Source organism: Diuraphis noxia, unplaced genomic scaffold, assembly GCF_037042655.1.
Source record: "Diuraphis noxia isolate RWA-SAM2 unplaced genomic scaffold, SU_Dnox_SAM2 contig0002, whole genome shotgun sequence".
In the NCBI taxonomy this organism is placed as follows: Eukaryota; Metazoa; Arthropoda; class Insecta; order Hemiptera; family Aphididae; genus Diuraphis; species Diuraphis noxia.
This window is the reverse complement of record NW_028301712.1, coordinates 40,776,846-40,791,519: the sequence shown is the minus strand read 5'-3', so window position 1 is coordinate 40,791,519 and position 14,674 is coordinate 40,776,846. Positions and strand designations below refer to the sequence as shown.

The 14,674-nt window shown below is 27.4% G+C and overlaps 2 protein-coding genes across 3 annotated transcripts; one reads left to right on the top strand and one right to left on the bottom strand.

Annotated features, from left to right (window-relative positions):
• Window positions 1-5,344: 5,344 nt before the first annotated feature.
• LOC107172278 (activating signal cointegrator 1 complex subunit 2-like) lies at window positions 5,345-9,874 on the top strand. Of its 2 annotated transcripts, none has more exons than XM_089219131.1 (12): window positions 5,345-5,720; window positions 6,837-6,988; window positions 7,054-7,240; window positions 7,300-7,497; window positions 7,549-7,766; window positions 7,848-8,009; window positions 8,384-8,518; window positions 8,579-8,678; window positions 8,749-8,847; window positions 8,912-9,066; window positions 9,207-9,592; window positions 9,656-9,874. In XM_089219131.1, exons 1-12 carry the CDS (start codon window positions 5,709-5,711, stop codon window positions 9,802-9,804), a joined length of 1,953 nt encoding a protein of 650 aa, XP_089075257.1. In that variant the 5' UTR covers window positions 5,345-5,708; the 3' UTR covers window positions 9,805-9,874. The 2 variants fall into 2 exon arrangements, with proteins under 2 accessions (XP_089075257.1, XP_089075258.1); XM_089219132.1 differs by having other exon boundaries at window positions 5,345-6,775.
• Window positions 9,875-12,642: 2,768 nt separating this feature from the next.
• Window positions 12,643-14,589, bottom strand: LOC107164398 (transmembrane emp24 domain-containing protein bai). Its single transcript, XM_015512209.2, is given in 3 exon segments — window positions 12,643-12,891; window positions 12,893-13,466; window positions 14,262-14,589. Coding segments are annotated over 2 exon segments (555 nt in total). The 5' UTR covers window positions 13,406-13,466; window positions 14,262-14,589; the 3' UTR covers window positions 12,643-12,849.
• Between the last annotated feature and the right edge of the window lie 85 nt (window positions 14,590-14,674).

Genomic DNA, 14,674 nt, shown 5'->3' with positions numbered 1-14,674 from the left:
GATGTTCAATTGGTGTATTATTATCTACCTCTATTGACGGAGAATTTATATTAAGATCCTTTAATTTAAAAAAACTATATTTGTTAAAATTTAATTGTAAATAATAATTTATTGTTATATTTTGCTTTATGTTTACTACCATAGAACATCCCGCGTCATAATTAATTATTGTTGATGTTGATGTCGATGGTGTAGATTTTACAGGCAATGGATCATCAATACAATTCTCATCTATTTATAATTTATAAAATATTTATCTTAATTCGAAAAATTTCAGTCAATAGGGGGTGTACCTATATTAGTATCTAGATATTCTATCTATGTATCTATTATATTATAGTATTGAATTTGAAAGTAATAAATTATTTTTTTGGTGTTCATATTTTGCAATGTCGGTTGTAGTTTTCTTTTTTTTCATTTGTATCCCTTCCTTTTTTAGCTTCCGTTATTAAATGGGTTCTTAAATTTTGAACACCGCCATTTGGTGTTTTATAAGCTTTAGTACAAATATTACATTTGTACATATATTGACTTAATTTTGTAAAATATTGGAGAATACGCGGAGAACTCTATTTTGAAATTTAATTTATGCCAGTTACGGCGTTTAAACTCATTTTTATAAAATAATGCAAAAGAAAAACTTATATATTATAAACACAGTGCGCGACAAAAAAGTAAAGGCTGCACAACAATTTATATAGATTCTATATGGACTATAATATGTACTGGTCAACTTCGGGATATACCAAAATGATATCAATTTTATCTTATTTTTTTGATTTATCGATTGATTTATTAGATTTTGTTGCGACAAAATCATATAGACAGTCGGTTTCATAACGTTTTTAGCGGTTATAATATGATTAGAAATTACTTCTACTATATTTAATACAAGACCTGGCAATAGGTATTTGGCGTATTCTAAATTACGTGTCGCAACTTTTAATTTCATGAAATAATTCGTGAAATAACTAATAAGTAATCAGTAATAAAAGTCAAAAGTGTGATGTGTGGCACCGCGGCGTGCGGTGCCCTGCCACCAGCGAAGTCGACTACTAGCGATTACAAGTATTGCAAATTTACAATACATACAGATAAATACTTATAACTACTTATTAGTTATTACTTCTAAAATTTAAGTTCATTCATACTCTCGAGTTTAAACCACTTACTATAGGTGTAGCTTTGTGCCTATATCCAGACAGTTCCCCTCTTGTATGTGCTCAATTCGGTCAGTCATTCGTCGCTTAATTATATACACTGAAAAGGTGGGCATGGCAATATCTATAAATCTATAATGTTTTATCAAGTGGTACCGAAGTCCTAAAAATCTAGTAGGTGCAAACAATATTTCAAAAAGCTCAATATATTAATAATAAAAGTTATTCCTCGAGGTCAACAATCTAGAAATCAACTTGATAAGCAAACACTTAAATCGGAAACCAACTCAGAATTTTTATCTTCAAAGACGTGTCCTAGTTAACCATTCGTTTGTCACGCCTTACCCAAATACTATTTATTTTTCTACGATGGTTCTATATTATTAAACCCAGTGGCGTAGTCAGCTTTCCCGGAGGGAATAGTACTGTATACACTTTCCCCTCTCTAAATTCTAACCCTGATTATGGCACTGCCTTCCCCGTGTGACAAGCAGATAGTTAAGTACGTCATAAGGTTAGGTTAGGTTAGGTACCTATATAGACTATGGTGAGTTGAAGCTATAGTGATGTTGTAGACTATCATCACAGATCGTGGCCTTTGCAATGATGTTTTCCTATAAACTATTCGACATTGTGAACATAACATTAACAGAAAATGTTTAAAAATTGCTGAAGAAACTATTAATTATTAACTTAATATATTAATAATGAACAATATTTAACATTATTAATATACCTGGCTAATATTACAGTAATTTTTAACAAGGTTTTAAAACCATATAAGTGTTATATCAGTATTTCACCACACTAGTACACTACCGCCAATCATAAAAAATAATGAATCATCTGATCATTTATTCATTTTAATGTATATCATGCTGTTTTGATAATATGTGATATAAAATTGACTGTAGTCATTGGATGCAAGTTTTATTTCTCATTCTCATTATAACAATTTTATGCACCTTGAAATTTGTTTTATAACTTTCGCTCACAATGCCCTCATAATTTTTATTTTTATTAACTAAACAACAACAATAATTATTAAAATATTAAAAATATTAAACAAAAAATGTATAAAATGTTTAAAAAATTATTTCCTCAATACCCTAAAGATTGTAAATATTTTTTATGGTGCATGAATTTGAAGATTGTAGACTGCAGTCAATACTGTTTATATTCTACAGTCTAAATTTTTTCAAAACCCATCACTTACCTGTGGCGCCAAACCCCCCTTTCTCACTTTTTTTTATAATTTAACTAGAGTTTATCTTTGTGTACACAATTTTTAAACTTTAATGACCTTGTGACCTCTAAATAATTATTCTACCATGATTTTAATATTCTTTAGACATGTATTTGATTGCATTTTTATATCTCGAGATTAGATGCTGCAGCCTTTAGTGTGTATACCTAATCATATCCTACTATCTTAGAATATATTTTGCATTGTTAAATGCTGCATAAACAAGCCAATTAGATTACCTATATTCACTATAATTGAAAATTTCAAATTTTAAGTTGTGTTTTTAACTTAACTATTAAAGCATTTCGTTTAAACTGTCGTCACTATTTGTTTTTTCCTGAATAAATATTAGTACTGTCAGACATAGGTATAACTTCAAACAATAACAATATTAATTTTACCTGTGCAGTTTATGTATTGGATAGATAATAACCTTGATAATGATATTATATCATTGTTTACGAAAAACGATTCTGAGCGGAGACGGTTTATCTGTCTAGAATATAATATAGATCAGGGGTCTCCAACCTACGGCCCGCCAAGCTAATTAATGTTTTGAAAATAATATATTATTTTTCATTGTTTTTAATTTATTTTTTATTGAATTGATTAATAAAATAAAATGAATTTATAATATTTTCTTTTGGTAGGTATTATTCATAACAACTTATAATAGTTATACATATACACTAATACTAACTAATAATAGATAAACTCGTCAATCACACATTTTTTTTTTTAGACAACACATTTCTAAAAATGTTGGCCCGCGATGCCAAAGCGTATATCAAATTTGGCCCGCCATAAAAAAAGGTTGGAGACCCCTGATATAGATTATTAAAAATTTTGAAATCTGAAATTTAAAAAGAAAAACGCTTAAAAAAAATTGTGAATTACGATTTTTAATTTTTTTAGCTACAATAAGAACAACTCATAAGGAACCTTCTATTAAATTTTCAAGCGTTTTTGGTCATCCAAAATTATTTTACCGGCACTTCAAAAAAAAAAATGCTCATAAAAATCGAAAATTTCAGTGGGCTATAAATATCTCAAAATTTTTTGAAAATTAAACTGTATATAGATAACATTAACATCAACATTTGGTGAAAATTTAAAGTATTTACAGTGATTAGTTTTTGAATTACAACCATATAAAAAAATCGGTTTGGTCGAAAACTAGTTTTGCGTAAAAATTCCCGTTTTTCTGTCACTTTTTTTTTGTTTTTCTCGATTTTTTTTAAAACTGTTGGAAAATGTTTACTTTTGACCTGTATAAATGTATAATGCACCAAGGATATTCAATTTCCCATCGGAAACGACCCCCAAAGTTTGAAATTGAAGCATTATTTCGACTAGTTATGCTGTACACAGACACTAAAAAAAAAACATTAAAAAAAAAAACACACATAATTGTAAAATCAATACATTCATCACTCCGTTCAGAATCTAAAAAAAATTGAACAATGTTAGAGTATAATAACATAAGCTATATGCCTATATATACTAATATCTAAATATTTAGGTACGAGGTGTTTCGTTATTCTTGGAACATTTTTCTTTTTTATGTATAGGTATATCATCTATTCCTATCATGAATACACAAAAGTTTTACATAAAGATATTTAAAATTTTTAAGGGTATTTGCTAAATTAGGGTATTTGTGTTTTTGAGATAATATATAAAGTATTGCAGTCTATTATGCAGAAATTAATATATTATGATTTTTTGAAAACATTAAAAACTTTTTCAAACTGCGTAGTTTTTAAATTTATCACTGAGACGCATGTTTATAAAATAATTCTCAATTTAAAAATAAAAATCTATCACTATTTTACTAAAAAATGTCTCTTACTTTTTATTCAAAAACTTAAGAAAAAACTAACTTTAAAAATAAATAAAAATACAAGCAAAGGTAATCAATCAAGATCACAGTATTTTATCAAGAAGTAGGTAATACAATTTAATTGCGATGAGTTTATTCAAACAGGTATTTTAGCCTGATTACTTTAAAAATTATTCTATTAAAATTGTATTGTAGGTACCTACATTACTGCACTATGGTAATAATGAGTTATCATCCAAAATACAGCATTTTATTATGAGAGTTGGTAATAAAATTCAATTGTTAGGTGTGCTCTTTAAAACAACTGAACTAAACAGAATTATATAAAAATAATAAATTACATAAATACCTTAGTTCGATTTGTGTTATAATGTATATCACGTATTTGATCACATATTGGACATCATTATTAATTTAATATACTTTAAAATTGTTTATGGGATTGTTTTAAATTACACACCAACAGGGGTGTCATTTCACATTTTTTCATGGGATGCAAAACCAATATTGAAAATCTAAAGTAATATCATTATATCAAAGTTGCTCGCTTCGCTTGATTGTGTACCATTTTATTATTTGTATCACAGGACACAGATTATATAATATTTTAAATTATAATAATCCGGTTGAATTATACATGTGAAAAATATTATATTTGTTATACACAGTGGTGCTCCACAAAATTTTAAGGTAAATCAAAAAAAAATACCAAAATTAATGTTATTTGTTTTATACTATGATTCTATGAAAGGATCTACACAAAAAGCGTGTTAAAAAAAATTCATGGGATGCATTTGTACACCCTTGCATCCCGCAAATGACGCCACTGCACGTCTGCACATCAACATAACATTTTAATCTCTAATATTCAAATTATTTATTAATATATAAAAATAATGATAATTCAAATTTACGTGGTATTTGATCAATCCTGATAAGAGTGATAGTATTTGCGCCGAATAGATAATATCTCAGGCATCACGCATGTGCAATACGAATTATTACGTTTATTAAGATTATCTTAATCGGCATCAGACGTCATATCAATATATCATTGACATTGAGTCACTGTACTATTACTATATAGTGGTACTACATCGTTCGGTTATTAGTTTATTACTATTTTACTAATATAAATCTTTTCAGGATTCAGTCCTTAGTTCCTTACTCTTTTCTACATTCTTTTCACAATTCATGATCCTCAATCCTCACCTACCTATTTATTAATATAACATAAATATATTCTGTAGTTCTGTACCCTTTCTTCTAAGTCTATTGGCATATTCCATAGTAAATTACCTGAATTATTACTTATAAGTTGTAAATGTGATGTGAATAATATGTGATAGTGTATAACTGTATTATAATATATTATATTATCAATTTAAAATTTTAAGATTTCTGATATTAAGAATTAAATATTGTTCGCCCCAGAATCCGAAGCAAAACTAAAACATAAATGGCTGTTGAAGTAAAATTTTTAAATAATTAATACTAAATTGTACAGTCATACTTTTTTATTTTACTTATTAATATAATTGTTTCAATACACCAAGTATTTTTACAATGTTTTTACAGTATATAAAATTAATTAATTAAGGTTTACAAATAAGATATGGATACATTTTAGCTTAATTATCAGTAGATAGTCCTCATCTTGAACTTCAAGTGCTTCAAGTAAAATATCTTGTGGTAGCCTTTAATCTGTGGTTTTTGAATTTTTTTCCAATGTTGAAGTGAAGAGCACCTTCTTTTGTTTTTGATTTCGAATGAAATGTTTTTAATTATTCATTGATCCATGTGGTTCAATGTATGACATTCCAGTGTCATTGTGGAGTTGTGTGTTTTGCATGGGGCTTTAAGAGCTATCCTGAGAAATTTGATTTGTATAGTTTGTAATTTTTGTTTCGGATGCGGCTGCCTATACTAGGCATGTATGTGTAATTAATAGTCTTATTATTGATGTGTATATTAGAAGTGAGCATTTATTCTGAAGTGTTGAACTGTAATTTATTAGGGGATATGAGATTTTCAACTGTGTATAGGCTTGGTTAAATTTTTTTATTTATATGCATTTTCCATGTTCATTTTTCATCCTAGTTATTTAATTGATTGATCATCATTATTCCATAATATAGATGGATTTTTGATTTTTAATTGAATTTGATTTGTATATCTCTTAAGGGTAAACAGTCATACTTAAAATTTAACTATTAATAATAGCTTGAATAATATTCTTAATAATAATAATTATTATATCATCTTTTTACTTACTCATAACAGTCATAACTCTAGTGTGTATTATTTATTGTTCCATCTCCTGTTAAATATTAAAATGATAATGAATAATAATAGATTAATCATTATGAATTTAGTATGTTGTATAACGTGTTGGGTGTAATACTTTATTATAAATTAAGTGGAAACATTAATTATTCAAATTCAAACATTCTTTACCATATAAGTGTAGTAAATCTGAAAAATTGAAGCACATAATAATATTAATTAGGAATAAAACAAAATTTGGTTTAATAATGAAACATTACATTTCATGATAATTTTAAAAGTATTAAATTAAAATATTTAGGACAAAAAGTTGGCCATAAAAAGAAAATTTTTGAGATATGTTCATCCATTAAAATCCATTACCAATGCTTTGGATCAAAAAGAATGTTGGATAGAACAGATGAAGTATTTGATTCAAGATTTTAAAATTCTTCTCAATTTATCATTTAAAGAGTAAATATTTTAAACATAATTAGTACATATTTGAGTTTATTAATAATTGTATTGTAATGTTTTAGATTTTGGTCTACAGTTATTTATAACAAACAATCTACTATGGGATTATGTACATTTCTTCAAGAAGCTGCTCCACCTCACTTGATGGATCAACTTCCACAGGATATTGATGTGTTAACCATTTACAATGAAATTGATCATTTTGCATATAAATTATTTAAACGGCTTACTACGTCTTCTGAGAATGAAGTATTAATATTCATACTATTCTTAAAAAATGAATTATTGTTTTTATTTTATTTTACTAGGATAATTATATGTCTCCTCATTATATGTGGAACTTGTTATATAATAACAATATTATAAGTATTCCTATGTTATATGATATGTGTTCCATTTATGGCCAATCATATAAAAAGGAGTTAGAAATAATTTTAAATGAGATGTTTACTTGTCAACAATTATACAAAGAAAATTTAAAACACTCCATTCAATTTACAATTAAAGTGAGTTACATCAAATAATAAATTACAATTTTTTAATAACAAAATTGTTAGTGTTTAAGTCAGTTTCAAGACAAAATTGAATTAGACATTGAATATGGTAATCACATATCTCAAAGTAATAAAACCTCTACCGATATTGAAGAAGCAAATCTTTGTTTGATTGAAGATATTATAAATTTTTTATTAGACACATCATATAGTATTTCAAATTTATTGGAAATTTATCCATTTGCTTCTAGTTTTTTCTATCAAGAGAAATTGCATCTTAAGTATGTGTGACAAACATAAAACTAATTACTTTTAAATTTTAATCAACGTCTACATTTAATTTATGTTTTTTTTTTTTTTAGAATAGCTTCTTTCTATCATAGTATAAAACCACTAATTTATAAGAAAGTAACCACTATGAATAAATTAGAAAAATTCCAAGAAAAGTTACATGCCTCAAGATTATTACTTTTGAAAATTGTTAGACAGTGTTTAATTCATATACCTACCCAAATTACAAACAAGTAAATATATACCATAGCATTATCAAGACATATATTTTATATAATTAAATTAATATAAATACATATCATTGTGAATTATGAACTTATGGGGCCCCACAAAAACCTGTTCAGTGTGGCCCATTATCTTTTCTAACACACAAACAATAATAATAATATACCCAGGCCTGGCTTAAGTGCTAGGCAACACAGACCCACATTTAGAGTCACATTAATTAGGGGTGGTATTTTCAATACAGTAATAATATTGTTACTTTAGGGTCGCCAAAATCTTATTTTGCCTTGTGCACTATTTTTGCTTAACCCTGTCCTGAATATAACTATCATAAGTTAATTATATTTCTAAAAAAAATTTTATATGTATATATATTTTAAAGATCAGAAAATACAGTTGGAGAATATTTAGAAGCAGTCAGTGAGTTATTATCATACAATGAATTTGTGAATGACTATACTATTGTGTATAATTTAACTAAAGATATAAAGAAATATCAAAAATCTAACAAAGAAATGTAAGTTTTTAATGATCATAGCTTATTTGAAATTATTTCAATAATAATAACACCATTTAGAGACTCAACAAGATATGATTATTTATTAAAATCATTAGAATTAATTAATAAACCATTTGCTGAACTTGAACAAAAAGAATTACAAGAACAACAGTTGGAGGTAATCATTTTTTCAAGTTTCTTAGTTTTTTATATAATATAAAATTATATTTATGAATTTGTATTTTTAGCTACAAATCAGTAGTACAAATATAGAGAATGCCAAATTGCAGTCTCTTATAAATAATGTAAAAGATTTATTGCCCCATCTAGGAGATGGATTCATCCAGGTAAGTTAATTTATATTTTTTAGTTCTTACATTTAATTATAATTGATGTTTCTTTGTTTTTTAGAAATGTTTAGAATATTATGACATGGATTCTGAAAAAGTTATAAATATGATATTGGAAGATTGTCTTCCACCAGAACTTACTCAGTACGATTTAAATCTTCCTTTAAAGTCAGAGTATGAGGATACTGCTTCTGGTTATGATCCTTCAATTAAAGGGTAAGCTTTATTACATTAATGAATACAATTTAACAATATGATTTTTATTCCTGTTTAACTGATGGCAAATGAGACTGTGTTACAATATAGTATTTACACTTTACAGTATATAATAGATCAATATTATTTTTTATTTTTAGGTTTAAGAAACTTAAAAAACTTAAGGCGGTGTTAGATGATAAATCTTTCCGAAATGAAATGCGGCCATTTTATGAAAAATATCATTTTACTGAGATTACATGTGCTGAATTAGAGTCATATTATGATGATGAATATGATGACACATATGATGAAGTTGAATATGTTATACCAGAACCAGTAGACGAAAACGAAAAAAGAAGACCAGATGTTGTACCAAGGGTTTTAATGGAGAAAAAAGCTGTAAATGAATTTGTTGAAGAAGAGTTTTCAGATGATGAACCACAGCCAGTATTAAATTTTCAACCATTCTGTGAAAATCCTGAAGAAGTTCGAGAAAGACAAGCTAGGAGATATGCTGCAAAGCAATCTAATAGATCCAACCGAAGTAAATATTTTTTTGTGCAAACAAAAAATTAACATTTTTTGAAAACATATTTATTTATGTAAGGTAAACTACAAGCAACTTCTTCATCAGCTACTTCGTCTGGATCAAATGTTGAGTTGGAACGACAGAGAAAAAATGAGAACAAAGCATTTAGTGGTAACCATAACAGGAGAAATGCTGCAAGAAACAAACAACAAAGAGGAATGTTTTGATATTTTCTACTTGTCATATTCACTTATAAAACTTCCATACTTATAATAAAAAATAAATTAACAGAATAAATATATCCTTTTTCAATTAAATTTAAATACTCAACTCAGCAGAGCAAATAATATTTTAAAATGATGTATACATATATATTTTTTGGTATGTACATAAACATAGTTGAAAAATGCTTATATTTTCAACTTTGGAGGTGGTGTAACAACTCGCACGAGGCTATAACCAGATTCGGCGTGGAGTGTACATTGACGAGGCTGGTAAAGGTCGCCAACCCACAGCCGAGATTCAAAAATCAGAGCATGCGGGATTTTCTTTATATAAATAAATAAACAAATTGGAAAAGGGAAAAAAAATTAAAACATTGTTATGGGGGTTGGTTTTTTAATGTATACCAGAAAATAAAAATTTAATTTATGACCAAGAAAAGCCATACGGCATAAAAACTTGGCCGCAATTGAAAGACTCCGAACAAACAAACATAACGGATAAATATAAATCATAATAATAATATGGAATGGACGATATGCCAATTCCAAACACGGCTCCGAATATTGGTTACCAGTGTATGTTTAAATAAATAATAATGGTATATGAATATAGTATATATATATATACACGAACGATCATATTTTATAATATTAACTAACACCAAAATGTCAGAACCTATATTAACAATTAATAATATTAATTCACTGGCCAAGGTGTGACTGTATGTGAGTTGTACGTACTACGTACAACGTTAACAAAACCATATTACCATCTTTCTTTGCTGTTGGACCGTTGAGCATCGTCCCGATGACGCCCCCGGCGATTTTATTCTTCGCTACTCGACCATGATGTTGTCCGTTGAAGCGAAGAAAAAGTAATGAACAAGAGATGGCCGTGGCTGGGCGTGTTGTTCACCGAACAGCATTATATAATTTATCGTTGCATAATTTAGTTAGAAATATGTTTGGCCGGTGTACTTTACACTTTTATATTATTATAGGCCGTTAATGAGGTGTTATTATTATATAGTGTTGGCAGGTCATTCGAACCACGGGTACTAGGCATACGTGATGATGATGTGTGTGTGTGAACTCGGTGTCGCCTATAAGCGGTGGCAGAGGGGACTGTGGGACGGAGAGCGCTATCGCATAATGGTTTATAATATTATAATATTAATTACAATTTCGATCGTTACAGTGGTTTATGGTATCAGACTGGATCTAGACAATACTTTTGAAACCTAGGTATAGGAATTTTCAATTTTCTTTTTAAAAGCTTGGTAAAACAGTTTAATACAAAGTTCTTCATGAGTTGTTATAATAGCTGTTTAAAAACATTATACATGTAAGCAAATTGTTTTTATAAGTATTTTAAATTCTAATTTTGAAAAAATTCATCAAGATCATGAATCTCTGTATGTCTTTGTAAATCTTTTAATTACTTCATATGCAAATAAAAAACAAAATAGTCTTATTACATTAATTTAGAAGTTATTTCATAGTCATCTTATTCACCATCTATTTTCAACATTATTACAAAAAGAAAATTTTTGATGTTTCACATCTGCCAGGCGTCTCTCTATGGCTCATTTTTTTTTCTCAGCAGTGGAAAAGTTGTCACCATATGAATTGTAAGACAAAGGTATCCCAATTAGCAGAGACATACACAACAATTGTATTTCTGATCTCTTGGCATCTTTCTTGAGTCCTATATAAATGAAAGAAAATTGAATGGAAAAGGCAGGCACCATCACCGATAGCTGATAATTGGTACAACTATTTGAGATGTTGACATTCCATTCCCAGTAATTTCTTCAATAGATGACATTTTTTATAAATGAAAGTGAAAATAATGCTTGACAGATAGCACCACTGTTGTATACTTACAACCATTTAATTTTAATATTAGTGGTTGAATTTTCAAAAGTCTTTTCTTAAAGCACAGTGAAATTATAATACTAACCAATCCTGAAAATTTTAAGCGGATCTGCCCTGTGGTTTGGGCTCTACGGTGATCCTTCTGGGGTACAAATTCCTTTATATATAATATAGAAGAAGATTCATGATATTTAATATTAAAAACATGAAAACGATTGAATTTAAAAAAGTGTACTTTATACCTAACTAACCAGATTACAAATAAAATCATAAAAAAATTGTATGCAGTCACTTATCAAATAATACATTCATGGAGTTCATTATATTACATTTATTACACATTGCTTCATTCTTTTTCGCTACTCATTAAGAGCTAGCATACCACAGTACTCTAATGACTAATAGTCAACAGATCTACGTTTATGAATATATTAAATAAATTCCAATAATAATAATATATTTATTAGGTAGGTAATGTTTAAGTAGTATGCAAATATTTTGTTAAATTATAAAGTACCCATTTGTAAAATGATTATTAAAAGTATTATCATTGGTGACACCTAAAGAAGTATTCAATTTTAATTATATTATTTTACCAGGATGAATTGTCTCCAGATGGCAAAAAAAAAAATACAGATTCATAATTACATTGAAGATAATTAATTTTATTTTTTATCATCAAAGTGGATTGAATTGTCACCATCTATAAATAAAACTGTTCTACTTGCTGCCATGTATTATTATTTGTATTAAACACCCAGGGCACCCTTGATACTCATTAATTTATGTTTCCCCATTGAATTGTAATATTAATATTCAATCAATACTTGGTATGGTTGTACAATAATGCTTATAAATGAGGATGCTCATTTTACTTATATTATGTTATATGTTTGGTATCCAACTTCTAAAAATGTAATATATTTTTTTTTGTATTACTTCTTAAAGAATGATACAACACAATTAATAGATTTTTTTTTATTAAATGTAAATATATAATTTCATATTAAATAAAATGTATTAAATCAAATTAAGTTGTAATTACAATTGATACATATTTTAATGTAAGACTGTAAGAGAAAAATACATTTTTAATAGAATCAAATTAATATTATTCAATAAGTTTCTTAGCTTTAAAATATCTCCTTAAGTATAAAATCTGCCATACGCTCAATCCAAATAAACAAATAATACTAAACATACTAAACCAATGCACTCTTCTACTTGTTGATTCATTCGTATTACGCATTTCTTCAGCACGATGCTTCATATCAGAAAAATCTTGAACAATAGATGATGATAAATCTTCCAACATTTTCAGATCCAATTCTAAAGGTTTCAATTTAGCCACTTCTCCAATTCCTTCATAAGTTTTTGCTTCAACACCAGTTTTAATATGTAATGCAACTTCCTGCAAAGTTCCTCGTTGATACCCAGGTACACGAGAGGTAAAACAAATTTCAAACATATCATAATTTTCAGTACTAAATGTAAACTTTCCTTTAGTAATGTCTTGTTTATTAGCTAAGATATGTCCTTTAGAGTCCCTAACAATATAATCCATAAATTGACCTTCAATTGGTGCAATCTCATAATCACCTTTTACTAAAACATTTTGTCTGAGTTCTTCACGTAAACATTTTTGTGTGTTCGGATGCATTAGCCAACGTATAGGTGTTACCAGTGGCAATGATAGCATAAGAATTAAACTTAATTTCACATCCATATTTTTTGAAAAATTGAACGTTTTGATTTTTTGTAATAATTAAGTGGTTTTCTTTTGAACGCTGTAATAAATAAATAATTATTTTAAGCTTACAGGGCAAGTTTATGACATTTTAGATTTTTATATAGACAAAATATTTGAACGGATTCATCAGAACGAGTTCTCTGATTTGTAATTTGAATTTTATTAGCAAATAATTAAAATTGTTAGAATTCTTTTAAGATTTAATTATACCTATCTATAAGAACATTAAGAACAGTCTATTAAGCCTATTCTCAATAATTGTTAACTATGGAATTAAGAACTAAAATTTTTCACATGAACTTTAAAACCTAAATATATAATAAAAATAATAGAGAAGGGACACAGAGTAATTATTTATAGAGTTAAATAGAATGTTTTATGAGTAATTAATGAACATGAGTATAGGTACAACAGGCAAATCATAAAGAATATATGATTCAACATCTGTATTCAGTTTTTCTAAAAATTATATTAGGTATACATATCTGATTTTTATTTAGGGCAAGAAAATAACAAAACAATAGTTAAAACCTCCCTATATATTATTATAAGTGAGTATAGGTACTCAATTTAATTAAATTACACAATTTGTATAAAAAATTTAAATTTAAATTTTGATAAAGTTTCTTTACTAAGGAGTTGGGCATAAAAGGTCATAGACATATTTATGGAGATGACCAATCATCTGTAATGATTAAAAATTCATGATGCTTTACAAAATAAAGTATGTCAAGTACTCAAGTGTCAAACAGGTGCGGGGTGGTCAACCAAGTCATAAGTTTTTAAACAGTTGAATGATGAACGATGAATAGCATGATTCAAAATAATTTACCTTTAATTTCGTTTAATATGTTAAAAATGATTTGCTCTTCGATTGTATTTGTTGTGCTCGGCTATTGTATTTTTGTATGGATGGTAGTAATCATTTTTTCGTGTATTTAAACTTAAAGTACAACATTAATGTCAGACATAACGAGAAATCGACAATTCCACTAAATTTAGTTTATTGACATATTGTCGTAACGTTAACTCATATTTTTATAAGAATTGATGTTGTCATTATCGAATCGTGTAAAAATATGCAGCCAACAGCCATGTAACATGTAAGTATATCTTAAATTGTGCCTGTGGTCTGTAATAGTAATTACACTTACACAGTTACACAGTTACACATAGGCAAGTGTATTACGGTGTTATCAAAAAATATTTTGATGATGTTTACAGTTTCATCACGGTATAGTAGAT

Bases quoted from the DNA above. Each gene is read 5' to 3' on its own strand.
- LOC107172278 (XM_089219131.1), top strand. The intron at 7,241-7,299 runs GTATTAATATTC...TTATTTTACTAG, and splicing joins CTACGTCTTCTGAGAATGAA to GATAATTATATGTCTCCTCA. The intron at 7,498-7,548 runs GTGAGTTACATC...CAAAATTGTTAG, and splicing joins CCATTCAATTTACAATTAAA to TGTTTAAGTCAGTTTCAAGA.